This window comes from Oryzias latipes, chromosome 4 (genome assembly GCF_053564925.1).
Source record: "Oryzias latipes strain Hd-rR chromosome 4, Olatipes_Hd-rR_3.1".
In the NCBI taxonomy this organism is placed as follows: Eukaryota; Metazoa; Chordata; class Actinopteri; order Beloniformes; family Adrianichthyidae; genus Oryzias; species Oryzias latipes.
In genome coordinates, this window is record NC_136240.1 from 30232967 (window position 1) to 30250993 (window position 18027).

The 18027-nt window shown below is 38.3% G+C and overlaps 3 protein-coding genes across 4 annotated transcripts; all 3 read right to left on the reverse strand.

Annotated features, from left to right (window-relative positions):
* On the reverse strand, positions 1–3855 carry LOC101156566 (cytochrome P450 2J6). The gene is made up of 9 exons (XM_004068186.5): positions 3502–3855; positions 3146–3311; positions 2903–3055; positions 2661–2821; positions 2387–2563; positions 2151–2289; positions 944–1131; positions 700–841; positions 1–383 (listed from the first exon to the last, which is right to left on the reverse strand). The coding sequence occupies exons 1-9, from the start codon at positions 3691–3693 to the stop codon at positions 208–210; spliced, it is 1494 nt and encodes a 497-aa protein (XP_004068234.1). The 5' UTR covers positions 3694–3855; the 3' UTR covers positions 1–207.
* A 1313-nt stretch (positions 3856–5168) lies between these two features.
* On the reverse strand, positions 5169–10420 carry LOC101156965 (cytochrome P450 2J6). The gene is made up of 9 exons (XM_004068188.4): positions 10077–10420; positions 9714–9879; positions 9472–9624; positions 7808–7968; positions 7509–7685; positions 7273–7411; positions 6769–6956; positions 6521–6662; positions 5169–6118 (listed from the first exon to the last, which is right to left on the reverse strand). Exons 1-9 carry the CDS (start codon positions 10266–10268, stop codon positions 5943–5945), a joined length of 1494 nt encoding a protein of 497 aa, XP_004068236.1. The 5' UTR covers positions 10269–10420; the 3' UTR covers positions 5169–5942.
* Positions 10421–12957: 2537 nt separating this feature from the next.
* LOC101157528 (cytochrome P450 2J2) lies at positions 12958–17869 on the reverse strand. 2 transcript variants are annotated; one of them, XM_004068191.5, is made up of 9 exons: positions 17496–17869; positions 17110–17272; positions 16743–16892; positions 16490–16650; positions 16229–16405; positions 15255–15396; positions 14278–14465; positions 14042–14183; positions 12958–13508 (listed from the first exon to the last, which is right to left on the reverse strand). In XM_004068191.5, exons 1-9 carry the CDS (start codon positions 17676–17678, stop codon positions 13333–13335), a joined length of 1482 nt encoding a protein of 493 aa, XP_004068239.1. In that variant the 5' UTR covers positions 17679–17869; the 3' UTR covers positions 12958–13332. The 2 variants fall into 2 exon arrangements, with proteins under 2 accessions (XP_004068239.1, XP_078802391.1); XM_078946265.1 differs by having other exon boundaries at positions 16490–16646; positions 16739–16892.
* Positions 17870–18027: the final 158 nt, after the last annotated feature.

Consider the following 18027-nt stretch of genomic DNA (forward strand, 5'->3'; position numbering starts at 1 on the left):
TTTGTTTAAATCACTTTATTTTCCAAAATATCAACTGTATTTATTGATATGAAGGAATTGGTTTTTTTATTGATAATGCCAATCCCACAAAAGTGTAAATGTCTTTGAAAATTACACGTTTCAGTAAAAAGAATACATTTTAGTTGTTAGCTACCCTGCATAGACAGAGCAAACATGTTTTTATCTGTAATACAGAAGCACTAAAACTCAGCGAACTTTGGCATAAACTTTGTAGGGATGAGGCACTCGAGTGGTTCCAGTGATCCCTTCTGTGCTCAGCTCTACTCCTTCAGGAACAGAGAAGGAGAACTTCTGCAGTAACCCCACCAGAAACAGGAACAGCTCCATCCTGGCCAAGCCTTCTCCAAGGCAAACACGTTTACCTGAAAACACAAGTCTTTCATTTTCCTGAAGAACAGCAGACATTTTTTTAGTGCTGAGGTGGACGGAAAAACATACTTTTACGTCATATAGCAAATACATTTTAAAATTATAAATTTAGATTTATAAATGGCAAGTGGTGCCTACTTTGTAAAAAGACTCAGGTTTTATACAGTCTCAAGTTCTCAGCAGTGTTTTGTTGATTGAGCCTGACACAGAGTAGACTCCACAATGTGCAATTAATTGTGGAAGAGGGCAAACGGAGCTGGTATTGACTTTTATTTTGAATTATGAGACACAAATGATTCCATACTGTACCTGCAGAGAAGGGTAAGAAAGCTTCTTTCTTCACAAACTTTCCGTCAGCATCCAGAAAGTGTTCCGGGTTGAAGGTGTCTGGAGTTTCCCATTCAGTCTTATCAAACAGCACAGAAGTCAGCATGGGCATCAGAGCCGTCCCCTATAGAAACAATGAAACACAAGATCACTCCTGACCTTCTGCCAAAACACCACCTAAGAAAAACTCACTGAAGCTTGAGTTCAGTCTGCAAAGTAAATGCACCTTGGGTATGAAGTAACCACCCAATGTTGTGTCCTTAGCAGCAACCCTAAGTCCATTCAGAGGCACAATGTTTCCAAATCTCTGTATTTCATGAATGACAGCATCAGTGTACGGCAGGTTGGGTCTATCAGCCATAGAGGGCAGACGGTTCTGACCGATCACTCTGTCGATCTCCTGCTGGACTTTCACTGAAAAAGAAAAAATAAGGTCAAATTGAAGAAGCTATTAAATATAAATAACTTGCGCTTGCTTGAAAACCTGATTGTGATTTATTTCAATGTCATCACTCTAATACATTATAATATATATTTTTTAATTTCTGCTCCTAAAATGAAGACAAAACAACAAACGGGGAACCATTAAAATCTTTCACCAAGTACTTTTTTGTTAAACAGGATTTATCAAAGTGAACAGGGATTTTAGTCTTGTTGTCTCCAGAAGCAACGCTATTCTACCAGACAATAAATGCAATGATCCCTAAATTTCCGACACGCATTTACTTTCATTCTTTTTTTGCACCTTTGAGTTTATCACAGTAAAAATTTGCAGACATTTTTCTAAAACAAAATGAAAAACCGATTTAAAATATTTTTGATACTAGCCAATTAAATATTTTTACTTTTTGTGCAACATTTGGTTTAAATCAACCCCCCAACTTCCAATTCCTTGATTTGATGTAGACCTCAAAGAGCCTAATGTTGCAGTTCCTCATATTCAATTCACTTCAATTAGTTTTATTATATAACTCAGTATTACAACACTCAACTGAATTCAATAATAGTAAACATAAAATCAGTTACAAAAACACAACAGCTGATTGCTAAAACTAAACTAAACAGACTAAGGTAAACTGGGCATCCCTGCCTTTAGTCCCTCCCTGTCGGTGAGGAAAAACTCCTAAAATAAACAGATTTTCCAGGATAAAAAGAAGAAACCTCTGGGAGTTCCACTAGAGACTTGTTTCAGAAAAGAGCCATTTTCTATTGAATCCAATAGTGTTACAGTATGGGCTAACTGGTCACTTGAAGATATACCGAACTTTGTTTTAAAATAGCAGTTTTAGTTTTATTCAGGCTTAAACGTCTCCTTTTAGATCTTCACAATCTAGACTTTGGCTCTGAAATGTAGTCATTTTTAAGCTTATAAAACATGGAATAGTTATTGGAATATCTATTAATAAACATTGGAGCTCTTTTTATTTCCTCACCTTGGACGTCTGGGTGTTTGATGAGGTAAATTAAGGCCCACATCAGAGTGGTGGAGGTTGTTTCTGTTCCAGCCAGGAAGAGATCCAGTGAGCAGAAAGCCAAATTGGCCTCATTAAAGCCCAGGTCTGAGTTTTGATGCTGTTCAGAAATAATATTAGACACACATGTTTTATGGTGTTAGCTTAACAGAGACGGTTGCATTGTAGTGTTAAGTGTAACACAGTGACCAACATACTTTCTCCATTTCAATGAGGAAGGAGTCAATGTAGTCTCTGGGATTGTTGCGATCAAGGTCCTTCTTATGCATCTTTATCTCCTGATCAAGAAAGTCTCGCAGGATGTCAAAATCTTTAAACATCTCGTTGTGAGGCCCTGGCAGGTGTTTCATCAGGCCAGGGAATGCTTCATAAAGCTGAGAGCAGAAGAGTTACCCACATTATGAACAACTCTTTCCTATCTGCAACAAACATTTCTTTCAGCTGCTAAAATAAGGAATTTCATGAACTTACTAAACCCCAGACACTCCCTTCCAGTCGAAGAACCTCAGAAAGATATTTAATCATAGTGTGAAAGTCATGGTCATTGTAGTCAAATCTTTTTCCCATCACCAGCTGGCAAACAATGTTAGACACGGCGTTGTTGAAGAGGCCTGTAGGAGTGAAAAGCTGACCTGGGGAAGAGAAAGACATTCATTTATAAATGCTCACATTGGTGGAGCAATAGGAGCTTCATTCTTTTTCTTGTAGCCCACCTTTTTCACTCTCTATCTCCGCCTGCAGGTGACGGATCTCCTCACAGATGCACTGTTCCATGGTGTTTTTGCCCAGTCCAAAGGTGCGTAATGTAGATAAAGCGAAGCGTCGCTGCTTCTTCCATTTCTCCCCATTGCTCATGAATATGCCATCTAGTAACAGAAAATAATTGTGAGAAGGTCAGTGAATTGTGGAGATGATTTTCACAAGAATGTAGCTGAGGAAAAAAAGGGGTTCAATACTTGTGGGTCCTTGGTAAAACCTGGTGGCCATGGGACTGTAAGGCCTGTCCACAAAGTTCTCAGCTTGTGTCACTAAAGCTTCTTTTACCATCTTGTAGCCGGACACAAACACAGAGGTTTCACTTCCAAAGCGGACACTGAACACATTCCCGTACGTTTCAGCCAACTGTGGAGAATCCAGCCGTAAACAAACCCTGATCAAATGCAGCTCACATCATAATCATCATCATCATCATCTTCACTTTACGCTGTTGTGTATTACACGACAAAGACAATAGAGACTACGACACACAGAGACTGTTAAAGTTTAACAGAAGCAAATTACGACGTGGCTGAAGACAAACATAAACAAGTACCTTGGTGAAATAGATGTGTGGGTGTTTGCCATCTACACTCAATAGATTCCCAACGAATGGAAGGCCTGGAGGTCCAGGAGGAAAATTAGCTGCTTTTCTGTTTTTCAGAAAATCTGCTATCAAAAGAAAAACAAATAAAAACACAAAAATCGTCTTGAGGTCCAAACTAGTTAGAAAACTGAGAAGCCACATGGTTAAGGAGAATGAAAGGAGCAGCAGCTGGAGATACGTCGGATTTCTCCTCTGCTGGCTAGAACTTGCAGCCTTTTTCCAGCCTGTAAGGTTGTTAATTGCTCACTCCTTTTTGAGCAAACAAAAACTGGACAGTCTACCCTGTAATTCCTTGTACAAAAAGGGATGGGAAGAGAATTATTATGTAACAAGCTCTAAACTCCTCCTTGTTGAACCCTGACCAGCAAACCACTGCAGTGTAGGCAAAGTAGATGAAAACCCAACGTAACCCTGAACCTGCTACCAAACCATACGGAAAACCTCCCCAATTCACCCGCATGCACACACACACACACACACACACACACTAGATAAATACTCACTACTTATCTGGTTCATTTCCATGCAATAATTAAAAAACTGACATATATTAAATGAAATATTTAAAAAGTTGAGAGTTTTACGATAGGATAATATTTGTCTTTCTTGGTCTCTGAGCAGGTTAGCTGTGACTCCGCCCATTTACCTGTGGATCCTGTGGTGCAACCATCTGCACTTTGCTGCTTATAATCTCTGCACATAAGGAGCCCTCTCTGTGCCCTCAGTGTTGACTCATCTTGTGTTATTCTCGACTTTAATCCTGCCACTATGGACTTTTTAGTTAACTGAGCTTTTTTAGGCTTTTCCCACCATCAACAAATCTTTGTTCATGATTCTTCCTTGCATCTGCGTTCTCCTTCTTGCCTGACCTTGAATTCTAATGAAAATAAATTCATTCAATATAAATAAATTACTCATTTACTTGCTTATCCTGCTTTGCAAACAAAAGCAGTTTCTTTTTTTTTGTGAATGGTTACAATCGTCTGAAAAATAGATGTAGGAACTAATGGTTTGTTCTTCTTTACTGGATATTTTACTCCTTAAAGTTTGCTTGACAAAAAAAACACATTGTTTTGTCCATATAATGCTCTAAAGCAAAGTTCATCTACACCCCTTTACATCTCTATCTCATCATTTGTGTTACTGTGAAAAAAATATTATTAAAAAAAAGACGGTCAGTTGCATAAGTTCGTCTATTTTAAAGAACCTATTCTCAGGATCCAGGAAATGCAGTATCAGGGTTAACAGAGAACTCACATGAAGGATTATAACTGAGGAAGATGATTCCTTTAATGGGACTAACTAAATAAGCAATTCAGATGAAGTCTTCACATCACCAAACCCTAACACAATTTCTGATAGGCAGCAGTGGGAAAGAACTACTTTCATGGACTTAAAAAAATAAATGTAATTTCAGATTAACTCATTTCTGGCATCAAATCCTTTACACCCAATGTCACTTATATGCAACATACTATTTAATCCAGAACTTGATTTATTCAGCATCACCTCAAAAGGAAAAACACTGTAGAATATTTTTTAATATATCTGGAAATAAATCCAGGCATGGAAGGATTAAAATTTTTGTACAATATAACAGTAAAAGCACCAACGTCTTTGTTTAAAATGAAATACTTTATTTCCCCTTGTTTGTTTTTCCCATTTCCAATATTCTCATGTGACACTGCTTTAGACAGATTTGTTTTGTGCACATTTTCAGCCCTCTGTGTTACACTTAAGTGAATTTGTTGTTAGGTCAAAAAAATTGTTTGATTTGATTTCTTCTTAGAATAGTTTATAAAACATAATGGAGTAGCTATTGCGCAGTGGTAGGGCGGTGAACCTCTGGCAGATCACAGGTTTGGTTCCTGCTTTGCCCCTCCATGTGTCGATCTGTCCTTGGACAAGACATTGTTGCTTCCATGTTGCTCCTGATGGTCGTAGGTTGACGCCAATGTTTGGCTATGGTGAAAATGTGTGAATGTGTGCATGGGTGACTGGGTCTTTGACTGTAGAGCGCTTCAGGCCTTCTAAGATGGTGGTAAAAAGCTATATATAACAATATTTTATTCATGCATAGTGACTAAATGCTGGTAGGTTATTGACTCCAAAAAACTTGTGACAATTGAACATATTGTGTTGCATTTACGACACACATTTTTAAATAGTAATGCTCAGATGGCCCACTTCCACTGTCAATAAACTTTTTTCATACCAATGTTTATGCCAAAAAGAAATCTCATTTAGTTTCTTTATACATCATAAAACTAATAATACTACTAAACTAAAAGTTTTTTTTTTGCAAAAGTTAAAATGGCATGTTCTTTGTCCTCAACTTTGAGAGAAGGAATAATCTTTTCTCATCTTTCCTGTGATGAATGGTGCAAAACTCAGCGAACTTTGGCATAAACTTTGTAGGGATGAGGCACTCGAGTGGTTCCAGTGATTCCTTCTGTGCTCAGCTCTACTCCTTCAGGAACAGAGAAGGAGAACTTCTGCAGTAACCCCACCAGAAACAGGAACAGCTCCATCCTGGCCAAGCCTTCTCCAAGGCAAACACGTTTACCTGAAAACACAAGTCTTTCATTTTCCTGAAGAATAGCAGACATTTTTTTAGTCCTGAGGGTCGACGGAAAAACATACTTTTATGTCATAGCAAATACATTTTAAAATTATAAATTTAGATTTATAAATGGCAAGTGGTGCCTACTTTGTAAAAAGACTCAGGTTTTATACTGTCTCAAGTTCTCAACAGTGTTTTGTTGATTGAGCCTGACACAGAGTAGACTCAACAATGTGCCATTGTGGCAGAATGCCCTCATTTTACTTTCCCCACACAGAACCAACACAAAACCCAACTCCACTTTAAAAGAAGAACTCCACCCTTAAATTAGAACTTCAGTGAGATTTACAAAAAGGTTAAATTCCTTTGCTCACATTTTCATTTACCATTTTGGAGCCACTGTACCTGCAGAGAAGGGTAAGAAAGCTTCTTTCTTCACAAACTTTCCGTCAGCATCCAGAAAGTGTTCCGGGTTGAAGGTGTCTGGAGTTTCCCATTCAGTCTTATCAAACAGCACAGAAGTCAGCATGGGCATCAGAGCCGTCCCCTATAGAAACAATGAAACACAAGATTAAACATACCTGATCTTCTGCTAAAACACTACCTAAGAAAAACTCACTGAAGCTTGATGTCAGGCTGCAAAGTAAATGCACCTTAGGTATGAAGTAACCACCCAAAGTTGTGTCCTTAGCAGCAACCCTGAGTCCATTCAGAGGCACAATGTTTCCAATTCTCTGTATTTCATGTACGACAGCATCAGTATACGGCAGGTTGGGTCTATCAGCCATAGAGGGCAGACGGTTCTGTCCGATCACTCTGTCGATCTCCTGCTGGACTTTCACTGAAAAAAATAAACATCCATGCTGTCTAAGGCAGAGATAACACAAACTCATTAATGGAAAAAAACACTATAACCCTGTCCAAGTACTTCTATGTTAATCTCATGGTATTGTCTTCCGCAGTTAATGACTAGAGTTATTACAAATGACAAAAAGCTGCCATTGATGTTGCCCTACCTACTTGGGTGCACAAATGCAACTCAGAGTGACTGTAGAACAAAATTTAATCACCATGAGTGGTGAATGGTTGTTTATTTGTACCGTCAAAACATGACTTTTTACAGAAACCGTACATACAGACTCTTTGAGTTTGCTCACCTTGGACGTCTGGGTGTTTGATGAGGTAAATCAAGGCCCACATCAGAGTGGTGGAGGTTGTTTCTGTTCCGGCCACGAAGAGATCCAGGGAGCAGAAAGCCAGATTGGCATCATTAAAGCCCAGGTCTGAGTTTTGATGCTGTTCAGAAATAATATGAGCATCATCTGTTAATGGGTGTTAGCTTTACAGAGGCGGTTGCATTGTAGTGTTTAGTGTAACACAGTGACCAACATACTTTCTCCATTTCAATGATGAAGGAGTCAATGTAGTCTCTGGGATTGTTGGGATCCAGGTCCTGTTTGTGTATCTTTATCTCCTGAGCAAGAAAGTCTTGAACGATCTTGTAATTTCTGAATATCTTGTTGTGAGACCCTGGTAGGTGCTTCATCAAGCCCGGGAAGGATTCATAAAGCTGTGAGCACAAAGAAGCTGTCCTCATTCAAAACATCAGATTTCCTTTTTTAATAAATATTTTTGTATTGTCAAAATCAGGGATCTCTGCCTTTTTAACAGCCAACAACGTTATGAACTTACAATACCCCAGATGCTCCCCTCAAGTTGAACTGCCTCAGAGATGTACTTCATCATAACCTGGAAGTTGTTGTCATCATAGTCGAATCTTTTTCCCATCACAAGCTGGCAAATAATGTTGGACACAGCGTTGTTGAAGAGACCTGCAGGGCTGAAGGGTCCACCTGAGGAGGAGGAAACCAGTGGTTCAAAAAGGCACTTGCAGGCGCAGGAATGGAGACATCTTGAAGTAAAATTGTGTTTCCTTGTTTGCACTTCCATAACACTTTTACTAGTCAGAAGATGGTATATTTTTCCAGCAATTTAAATCAAGTCCTTCTGAGGTGTTTAATTGTCTTTACCACCACACCTCATAGTAAAAGGACATTTCAAGTAGTCATCTGTTGTCGCAACTAATGACTATAATGCTGTGTTGGTAACGTGCGACCACATCCACTGATAAGTCCATGTAAACGTGCCTAAATGTGCATTTTGGGCTTCCATGTTAAAAATTGCTGTTCAGGTGTGGTTACACCAGTTTTTAAGTCCATTTTTGGGCTCTTCATAGAAAACCTGGCCATTGCCAGCACATTAAAAGTTAAACCAGTTGAACTTTGACCAATCAGGGACTAAGATTTAGTATTGACGTATGGTTACATCCTTTGTAATTCATGGAAGTGCAAACCATTTGTAAACAGATCATCAAGGAGAAATGAATAATTGCGGTTTGTGCCCGGCAGGAATTCAATGACACTGTGTTTCATATATCAGAACAGAGCAAGGAAAAGAAAAGCCGGAAGTAAGATTGAAGGAGATTTGCCCCGCTTCAACATTTGGGACCAAGCCTTTCCTAACAGTGAGTACACGGACTAGTATCGGGTAGAGACAGACCAGGGTGGACAGCATGTGCTAAACGCATTCACGAATGTGCTAAACCTGCATATTGGAACGTGCATCACATGCCTGGTGTGAAAGTAGCTTTACACTGTATACATTGGAAACAACACAAGAGACAGGAGTTTTTTATTTGATGGAAGAGGAAATAAGCATGTCTCCATAGCAATGAGGCACTGAATTTAAAAGTTCAGGATATGGAATTTAACTGACCGTTTTTTCGGAATTAGCCAACTTTTCCCAAATTTGCAATGTTTTATAAAAAAAAAAAAAAACTTTGTTAAAGCACAGATAAATGTCATTATACCATGGTCCTAGTGAATACTCGTTTCTGATTGGCTGCTGGGTGTGCGTTAAAAAGTTATATACCGGTGGTGTGGCGTGTTGTCACGTTACCGTAAAAACGCGCTTAACCATGTAACAAATAGTCCGCTTTTCGTGAAAAAAGCTATCCAAATCGGGGAAAAAACAAGAATTAAGGACTAAAAAACTGGTTAATATTTATTTCTTTTGTAAGTGACCATGGTTTAAGCGGGTTAATGGCCTTACAAATGTGCATTATCACTTCAGGCTACCACTTTGTGTTAAAAAGTGATAATGCACATTTCGAAGGCCATTAACCCTAACTAAATAAACACCAAATGTATACTTTTAATTGAATGTCAGTTCAGTCTCCAAGAATGTCTAAAGATCGGCTTCAGAAAAGTTTTTTTCTTCTCAGAACTTTGGAGAGAAAGGACTTTTTTCTGGTCTTGTAAGAATTGAATTTGTTTTGTGTCTCTTTTATAGTCCACCTTTTTCGTTCTCTATCTGCTGCTGCAGGTGTCGGATCTCCTCACAGATGCTCTGTTCCATGGTGTTTTTTCCCAGTCCGAAGGTGCGTAAGGTAGATAGAGCGAAGCGTCGCTGCTTCTTCCATTTCTCCCCATTGCTGAAGAACAAACCATCTAGAAACAAGCACATTGTACCAGGTCAGTAAAGTGTTGAAACCAGTTCTGTATTAGAATATTAATGTCAACAAGAAAGAGACGCATACTTGAGTTTCCTTCATAAAACCTGCCACCAATTTCACTGAATGGCCTGTCTACAAAGTTCTCAGCCTGTGTCACTAAAGCTTCTTTCACCATCTTGTAGCCGGACACAAACACTGTTGCCTGACTGCCGAGCCGGACACTGAACACGTTACCGTAGCTTTCAGCCATCTGTGGGACAACAATTGAAAACCCAGATGAAGCACGGCACTCAATCAGTATGCAATGACATGTTACAAACTAGAAATAAAACAAGTAAATGCCAAAAATTTCTAAAACCAAGAACAGATCACACCCTTAAAAAGAATTTTTCAATAGTTCTGAAATCATTACTAATATTTTTGACATAGGATGCAATGCAGCCATACCTTTGAGAAATAGATGTGTGGGTGTTTGCCATCTATAGTCAAAAAGTTCCCAACAAAGGGGAGGCCCAGTGGTCCTGGAGGGAAATTAGCAGGCTTCCTATGTTTGATCCAATCTGCTATTAAAAGAAAAAGGAAAATAAACAAGACGAGCGCCTTCAGGTCGAAACTGAGTAAAAAGCTGTCAAGCCACATGATGAGGGAGGACAAAGTTTGCAGCCTGCAACCTCTGCAGCCTGTTGATACGTATTCTCTCCTTCGTAGGGAAAAAATGGGAGAAGATGGCAAAAAAATCTGTTATATAATTCTGTGTTTCATTGGGAACTTTGAGCTTACATAACAGGCTCCAAACCACACCTTCATGTAACTTGAGTACATACAACATGGGTCTATGAATAAACTTTGGCACAATGTGGCTTTGACAACGGAGATCTGCAGACAATTCATCATCTTTGCTAACTCCGCTCTTCTGCAGAGTTTTTTCATTTGACTTATAAGGTGCCAAATCACAACCAGAGCCATCTAAAGGAGCTTTACAAAGAAAAATGCCAAACCAAAGCAAAAGATAATATTATTTAAGGTTTCCACCATTAATTTGGGTCAAATTTCTTAAAATCAGGCAAACTTGTCCTAACTGTTTTTCATGATGGTCTCTACAGTGCGGAAAAAAAAAAAAGGATTTGTCAGCCACAAACTGTGTAAAATTCTTCCACCTTAAAAGATGAGGTCTGTAAATTTCATCAGGGAGGCATGTCTGGTCCTGCAGTATTTGAGTCCCTGGCAATGTAGTGTGTTACTGATGGTAGCCTTTGTTACTTTGGTCCCAGCTCTCTGCAGGCCATTCACTACGCCCCCCTGTGTGGTGCTGATTTTTGCTGTCTGTTCTCGTCATCATTTTGACTCCCCAGGGTGAGATCTTGTGTGGAGAAAAGTACAAGGGGTCCTGTATGTCTTCCATTTCCTAATAATTGTTCCCACAGTGGATTTCTTCACACCAAGCTGCTTACATGTTGCAGATTCAGTCTTCCCAGCCTGGTGCAGGTCAACTATGTTGTTTCTGGTGTCCTTAGACAGCTTTTTGGCCTTTGGCATGGTGTACTTTGGAATGTGACTTTTTGCGATAGGTGTCTTTTATACAGAAATCCAGTTCAAACAGGTTACATTAACACAGGCAACCAGTGGAGGACAAGACTTTCTTAAAGTAGAAGTAACACGTCTGTGAGGAACAGAAATCTTGCTTGTTTGTTGGAGACCAAATATTTATTTTAGTGAGGAATTTATCAACTGCTTCATTAAAATTTCAGCAATATTTTTTCTGCGTTCTTTCCCCCCAATTCTGTTTCTCCTAGTTGAAGTGTATTTGTGGTGAGCATTAGAGACCTCTCGGGTTTTTACCTGGATGAACTGGCAGAATTGGTGTCTGACAAAATACTTTTTCTGCCCCACTGTGTATGAAATGGGAGTCCACTCAGGAAAATCTTGTGACACAAGAGGCCAAAGACCTTTTTGTTTGTTGCAGTTTTTTTCTGAACAGGTTATTGTAAAATGTATGAAATAAATGTAGATGTTTGTTGAGTAAGGGCATAGAGTCACAGAAAGGCTGCACATGCTCGAATAGTCCTTGTGGGGGACATACCCACAGTCACGTGTTCACCACACATGCAGCCCAGAGTGTTGCATAGTTAACAGACAAGTTCACTGACAAATTCTGCAACTCAGGTTTTAACATAATTTGTTTATCCTTTGTTTGTCCCTTAAATATTGTGTCTTTAGTAGGACCCAAAAATGTTAATGCCTTGAAGCCTGAATTAATTTCAGCTATGAAAAAAGCACTTATGTTTTGGCTTTCTAAGTGGATGCTCAATTAAGGTAATTTTGGAGCCAAGGAGGCTGGATGCAATGTTTGCATCAATAGGAGTCGAGGAGTTAATAACATTTTTGCAGAATTAAAATTCATACACACCAATTATTTAATGTTGGCTAATTTAAATCATTACTAACAATCATCACCCAAACTCCAATTAACGAATACATGCTATTCCTCACACAGATATAGTTTTTAGCAGCACTACAGTGGTTGACTTGGATCTGTTTTTGACTTCACAAAAGGCATTGAAAGTACTTATCAGGTCACTAGCTATGAAATAATTAAACATTATATTCTTCTTTCAAAGGTGTGAGAAAAAAGTTATACACCAAACTAACCACGTACTTGGTACATCTACTGGTAGTTGCATTAAATATTACATTTTGTCAAGCTTTTGTTTTAAGAAGGTTTAGGACCAAAACTTACAATCACTCACTATCAAGATTAAATCAAGAAAATTTTAAGATTCTAAAGATTGTTTTGTTGCAAAATGTTTTATACATTTCCATACATCTCACCAATAAGGTCCTCTGATTTATCTATCCTGTACTTTTCCATTTACTTTTCATTTGCTTTAAAAAATCAAATGTTATTCAATCTGTTGCAACTCTCACCTTAGATTGTCCCAAAGCCCTACAAAGAAATGTAAATACATAAATAAACGACAAGCCCATGAAACTCAACCATTTTTTTTAATCCATTTTATTAAAAATATTTCAAGATTATTGGGATATCAATACGTAATGAGATAGAAAAAAACAATTTCAAGTGCAAATTCTAATCGTCTAAATGTTTTTGAATTTTTGAACAAACCACAGAAACAGGTAGGTCCCATAGTTTACAGGGTTTTGGTCAAGAATATCACTGATGGTTAGATTAAGAAGTGCAAATGTTAAATACAAGGAGAAATGAACATTATACGAATAAAAGAATGTAGCCAATTATAGCTAAGCAAAAGTACTTTTTCATCAGAAAAAGACTCAAGTAAAATATAAAAGTATGGTTCATTGAAACCTGTTTTTGGAAGTGCAGCCTTTATTAAAAGATATTTCAGTAGATACATGTAAGTAACTTGTTAGTGCCTTCCTCTGGTTGTTGGAAACAGCTATTGATAGATTAAGATTTCAATTGTAATAAAATACAAAAAGGGTAAATGTGCAGACAAAAATATAACCTGCTTTAACACATTTGTCACTTGAATCGCTTGCTGTTGGTAAAGAGCACCGTTCATTTAATATTCACATATTTTTCATGTTTGAAAATAGACATGTGAAAAGCCTCACTCTGTCTGTGTGTCCCACATACAAAATGTATTGGTCTAAAATCCCTCAGCTGGACACTTTGTCTCTAAATGAGGACAGAGATCTCTTTTGGCCTTTGTGTCAACTGTCATCAACGGGGCAAAGCCAGAAACCTGAACTCTTCGGGGGAATGGGTGAATCCCAGCACGCCTTCCAAGCTGGGCATTTCTCCAGGAACTGGTTTGAAGGTGAAGCGTTGGAGGAGAGTTGAGAAGAAAAGGAACAGCTCCATTTTGGCAAGGTGCTCGCCCAGACACATACGTTTACCTGTGGAGGAACATCAGACAAAACTTGAAATGCTTTTTTTTCATAAAGAAAAAGATTGTATAAATATAGAAAGAGAAACACTGGGAGTTATTCTGAGTTTTAAATGCAGAAAGAATATCTAAACAAAGTAATGCTTATCTGATGATTGAAGCTTGCTACTGCAAAAACATAAAACCTGGTGCTGTCAAAATAAAAAATCCTTTGATTGTTCACATCCAACACTATTCCTAGTTTGTTTTTTTACTATTGCTCTCATTTAAACACAGACATGAAAAATAGGATGTACTTTAAAAAGAACTCATGTTTGTAAATGCTTATCAAAACAATATTTATCTTTTTATTTAATTTTGGGTCATATTTTATGTCTGTGAGTAATAAATTATTTCAAATTAAATCAACCTGAATATGTTAATCGTTTTTCTGGATCACTGAAATGAACTTAATTATATTAAAGTAAATGCTAAATGCAAACTAAACTCGTGTAGTTCCATCTGCTGCCAGTGGGGGAGCTCTAAGCCCTTTGGAACTCTTACCTGCTGAAAAAGGCAAGAAGGCTTCTTTCTTAAGGAATCTGCCCTCGGAATCCAAGAAATGTCCAGGATTGAAGACATGTGGAGTTTCCCATTCATTCTTATCAAAAAGCACTGACGAAAGGATGGTAGTTATGGGTGTGCCCTGGAAAAAGAGATTCAAGACAGTTCCAATCCCTGTCAAATTCTTTTTCAGCACTTCAGAGATGAATCTTACTACATGAGAACTTTTTCCCTACCTTGGGAATAAAGTATCCTCCCAGTGTTGTGTCTTTACTGGCCATTTTGGGGAATCCAAGTGGAACAATATTTCCCATCCTTTGGATTTCATGGATGACTGCGTCAGTGTAGGGTAGGTTGGGTCGATCTGACATGGCGGGTTGACGGGATTGTCCAATCACTCTGTCAATCTCCTCCTGGACTTTTTCTGAAAGCAGAACCGAAACCTGAATCAGTGAGCTCAAAAAAGCCTAAATCGATGCACCATTAAAAGTTTTAAAGATCCACTCTGATAAAAATCCTGTTTTTTCTCATGATGGAGGACATGTATAAAGAAAAAAAAGGAATAAAATTGCTTTCATGGACATTTCTTCATTGAGGTGCTGCAGCTCTGCAAAAACTATTTCTTAGAAAACGACAGATTTTTTTCATTTGGGGAAAAAATTTCATAATCATTATTAAAGAACCACTTGGAATGCTTTGAATATAGATAAAAAGATGATCGGAGTAGGACTTTAACCTATTGTAATTAAATGTATAATTTCTTCAAGGAAACCCAACTATTCCAACAGAACTGCAAGAATTATATGAACCAGTCAGTTGATAGAACCTATTTGGAGGAAATCAAACCTCTGAACTTATAGCTACCATGCTGCACATGAATGGAACAAGCGTCTAAGTAAACCCCAGTGTGTCACAATTGACAGAAATCTAGTCTTGAAGTCTTTTTCCCCTGATTTTTTTATTTGGTTTGCCTCAGAATCTGGTCTGTGCGGTTCAACAACTCCACTCAAGGCCACTTACAGTAGATTTGTTTATTCTATAATATATAAATAGAATATCTATTTAGTTTAACACACATGATCCAGGAAATTAGCAAGAATATCTGGGAAACAATGGGGACTAAAAGTCTTTCTTTTAACAGTGAATAGTGAATTGCCTTTGTGATAAAGCTGCTTTGTCCAAGGCAGACAGTGTACATGACCAAGACACTGACCTTGTATTTCCGGGTGGTGGAGCATGAACATAAGACCCCAGCGCAATGTGGTGGCAGTTGTTTCAGTTCCTGCTTCTATCAGGTCAAGAGTGCTGACCACCAGTGTTTCAATGTTGAAGCCAGCCTGGGGGTCTTGTTTTGTCTAATGTGTAATCAGAAGAATTGTTATTTTGTGAGCTGTTAGGTCTGTCACATTACAAACGTTTGACCTTTGTTTTGACATTTACAACTACAATCATGACTTGTCAATTTGGCAAGTTTCTGTCAATAGAAGTTTATGAAGCTCATTAATGGTGCGACCATTTACTGTTTCAGCAAGAAAAAAGGTAACGAATAACCGAACCTTTCAGACTTTGCCCTGAACAGGGAAAAATATCTTGTTCATTAATGGCAGCAGGGCAAAGCTCATCCCAGCTGATAACAAACACTGATCAAATACTTACTAGAAAGAGGCTTCCAACATTTGCTTTTTATCTGCTAAAACTGGACTTTGACATTAAAAAAAAAAAAAAAAAAACTTCCTGTCAAAGAAAAATGTTTTTACTTTTTTTCACATGTGTCTGTTTGGAGCTGCCCTCCGAAGGCTTAACAACCATGAAGCAAAAACATGAAAAATCTGACGTTAATGTCTTTCCCACAAATATAAACCCCTGCAGTGTTTTGATCATCAATTTTCCAGACTGAGATTGTGAAAGATAAATTCAAATTTGCATTTACTAAAGGATAAGGCTTGTCTAACTCCTTTCCTTTAATGACTTCTCTCTATGTACAGTTATCCCAAAATATGGTGCTTTTCCTTTGGAAAAATGCAATTCTAAAAGACAAAATTGGAATGTGACATCAAAAAGAGGGGACTAAATCCTAACATCTTTTAAACCCTTAAGCCTCTTTTCTTGATAGATAAACTTGATAAACAGATTTTTACCTTGCACGAATAAATCTTTGCTTTACATGTGCATGTGTAAATATGTCACCTTTTCCATCTCAGACAGGTAAACATCGATGTAATCACGAGGGTCCTCCGGGTTCCATTCCTCCTGATGCTTTTCTATTTCCTTTCTGAGGAAGCAGACGATTTCCCTGTAGTTGGCGTGGACGGTCTGGTGAGGTCCTGGTAAGTAATTCAGCAAACTAGGGAAGGCATCATACAGCTGTGGATGAGGGAAACTGTCAGATAAATAGCAGAAATGTGACAAAGTGGCTGCTTTGTTGAAATCTGAATAATTAGGGGTTACTTGAGTTCGAGCTGAGCCAGAAAGCACCACTGCTTCATTGTCCAACTCCAAAACTTTGCGAAAGCTTGGATCAGAGTATTCAAAGCGATGCCCAAAGACCACAGAGGAGATAATGTTTCCCACTGCGTTTGTTATGAGGTAATGAGGATTGAATGGCCTCCCTGAAAATAAATCAAGTCAAACGGATCATTAAAAACAGGACAAGACACAGATTTCAGTTTATCACAAAGTGGATTTCCTGTCAGGAACTTGCCTTGTTCCTCTTTGAATGCATCACAGAGAAAGTTGCTCTCTATTTCAATGTATCTTTCGAGGGATTTCTGGCCCTCTCCGAAGTAACGCAGATGTGCGTTGGCAAATTTCCTCTGCTTTTTCCAAAGGTAGCCATTACTGAGAGCAATGCCTATGGAAAAAAGTTCAACTTCAGAATAAAACAGGATCTAAAAATGCGTTTTAAATTAAATGGAATTACATTTAGTGTTTTTTAAGTATTAAAATGAGCATATCAACGACTTTCAGCCCTTCTGTTTTATCAGTTCTTCACTAATTTACTGCGATGCCTTCCTGGAGTTTTATGTCAATGTGTTTTTAAAAAATATGATATTTGTTCACCAACCTACCGAGGCCCTTAAACACAACATGGAAAAGAGGGACAATTGGTCGGTCCACAAAGCTGTCCAGCTGGGTGACAAGAGCCTCTTTGACCATCTTATAGCCTGAAATAAACACCATCCTTTCACTGCCTCTCCTCAAGCTGAACACTGGGCCAAAATCCTGAGAAAGCTGCATGGGATCAGACGTTATTACTACATGTAGAAAATGACACACAGACAAAAACGTGAAAACTGAATCAAAAATGTTCCAATTGAAAGCATGCATTGAATGTTTCCTTTACTTACAGGTATTATTGTGAAATAATATTTCATTATTATCTGTCTATAAACACAAGACTTCTGTTTGAAACACGAACAAGTACTTTCTTAGCAAGTATTCATGTTAACTGCACCTTCTCCATTGTTTTGAAGTCCACCCCGGTGAAGACGTTTCCTAGAAAAGGCACAGACAGAGGTCCAGGGGGAAACTTGGGAGGCTTCCAGGTTTTAACAATATCAATTAGAAGCAGTAAAACAAAACCAAACACCAGCCAACTATTAAAGTCCATGCGATCGAAAAGAGCCTGAAAAATCATGATGGATGGTGGTTCAAAAATTCAGCTATTTTCGAAAAGTTGGATTCCAATTGCAAAGCTGCAGAGTGCAGAAGCAAATGGGTAAAGAGTGGAAAGGAGCAGGGGAAAGAAGTGAACAACTGTTGCATAACAGAGCTGGCCCATGGGACCCTTGGAATGGGAAAAACAGGCTGAAACTGGAAGGCTGCCAACTGGCTCCTCCTGTTCATACAGTCCTATTATATGAGAGAATATATGAGAGACATTAGATAAAACTGACACTAATGCACGAATACTTCTCTTCAACTTTAGGGGGAAAAAATAATTAAAGGAGCAAAATTGTGAACAATTTTTGTGCTTTTATTTTGAA

Coding starts and splice junctions, on each gene's coding strand:
- LOC101157528 (XM_004068191.5), bottom strand. CDS start 17,678: ATGATTTTTCAGGCTCTTTTCGATCGCATGGACTTTAATAGTTGGCTG. Junction 16,893..17,109: donor TGTTGTGTTTAAGGGCCTCG/GTAGGTTGGTGA, acceptor TTTTTTCCATAG/GCATTGCTCTCAGTAATGGC. Junction 16,406..16,489: donor CTGGCTCAGCTCGAACTCAA/GTAACCCCTAAT, acceptor CCTCATCCACAG/CTGTATGATGCCTTCCCTAG.
- LOC101156566 (XM_004068186.5), bottom strand. CDS start 3,693: ATGTGGCTTCTCAGTTTTCTAACTAGTTTGGACCTCAAGACGATTTTT. Junction 3,312..3,501: donor CACACATCTATTTCACCAAG/GTACTTGTTTAT, acceptor GATTCTCCACAG/TTGGCTGAAACGTACGGGAA. Junction 1,132..2,150: donor CAAACACCCAGACGTCCAAG/GTGAGGAAATAA, acceptor TTTCTTTTTCAG/TGAAAGTCCAGCAGGAGATC.
- LOC101156965 (XM_004068188.4), bottom strand. CDS start 10,268: ATGTGGCTTGACAGCTTTTTACTCAGTTTCGACCTGAAGGCGCTCGTC. Junction 9,625..9,713: donor GTTTTATGAAGGAAACTCAA/GTATGCGTCTCT, acceptor GCTTGTTTCTAG/ATGGTTTGTTCTTCAGCAAT. Junction 7,412..7,508: donor TCATCATTGAAATGGAGAAA/GTATGTTGGTCA, acceptor ATTTCTGAACAG/CATCAAAACTCAGACCTGGG.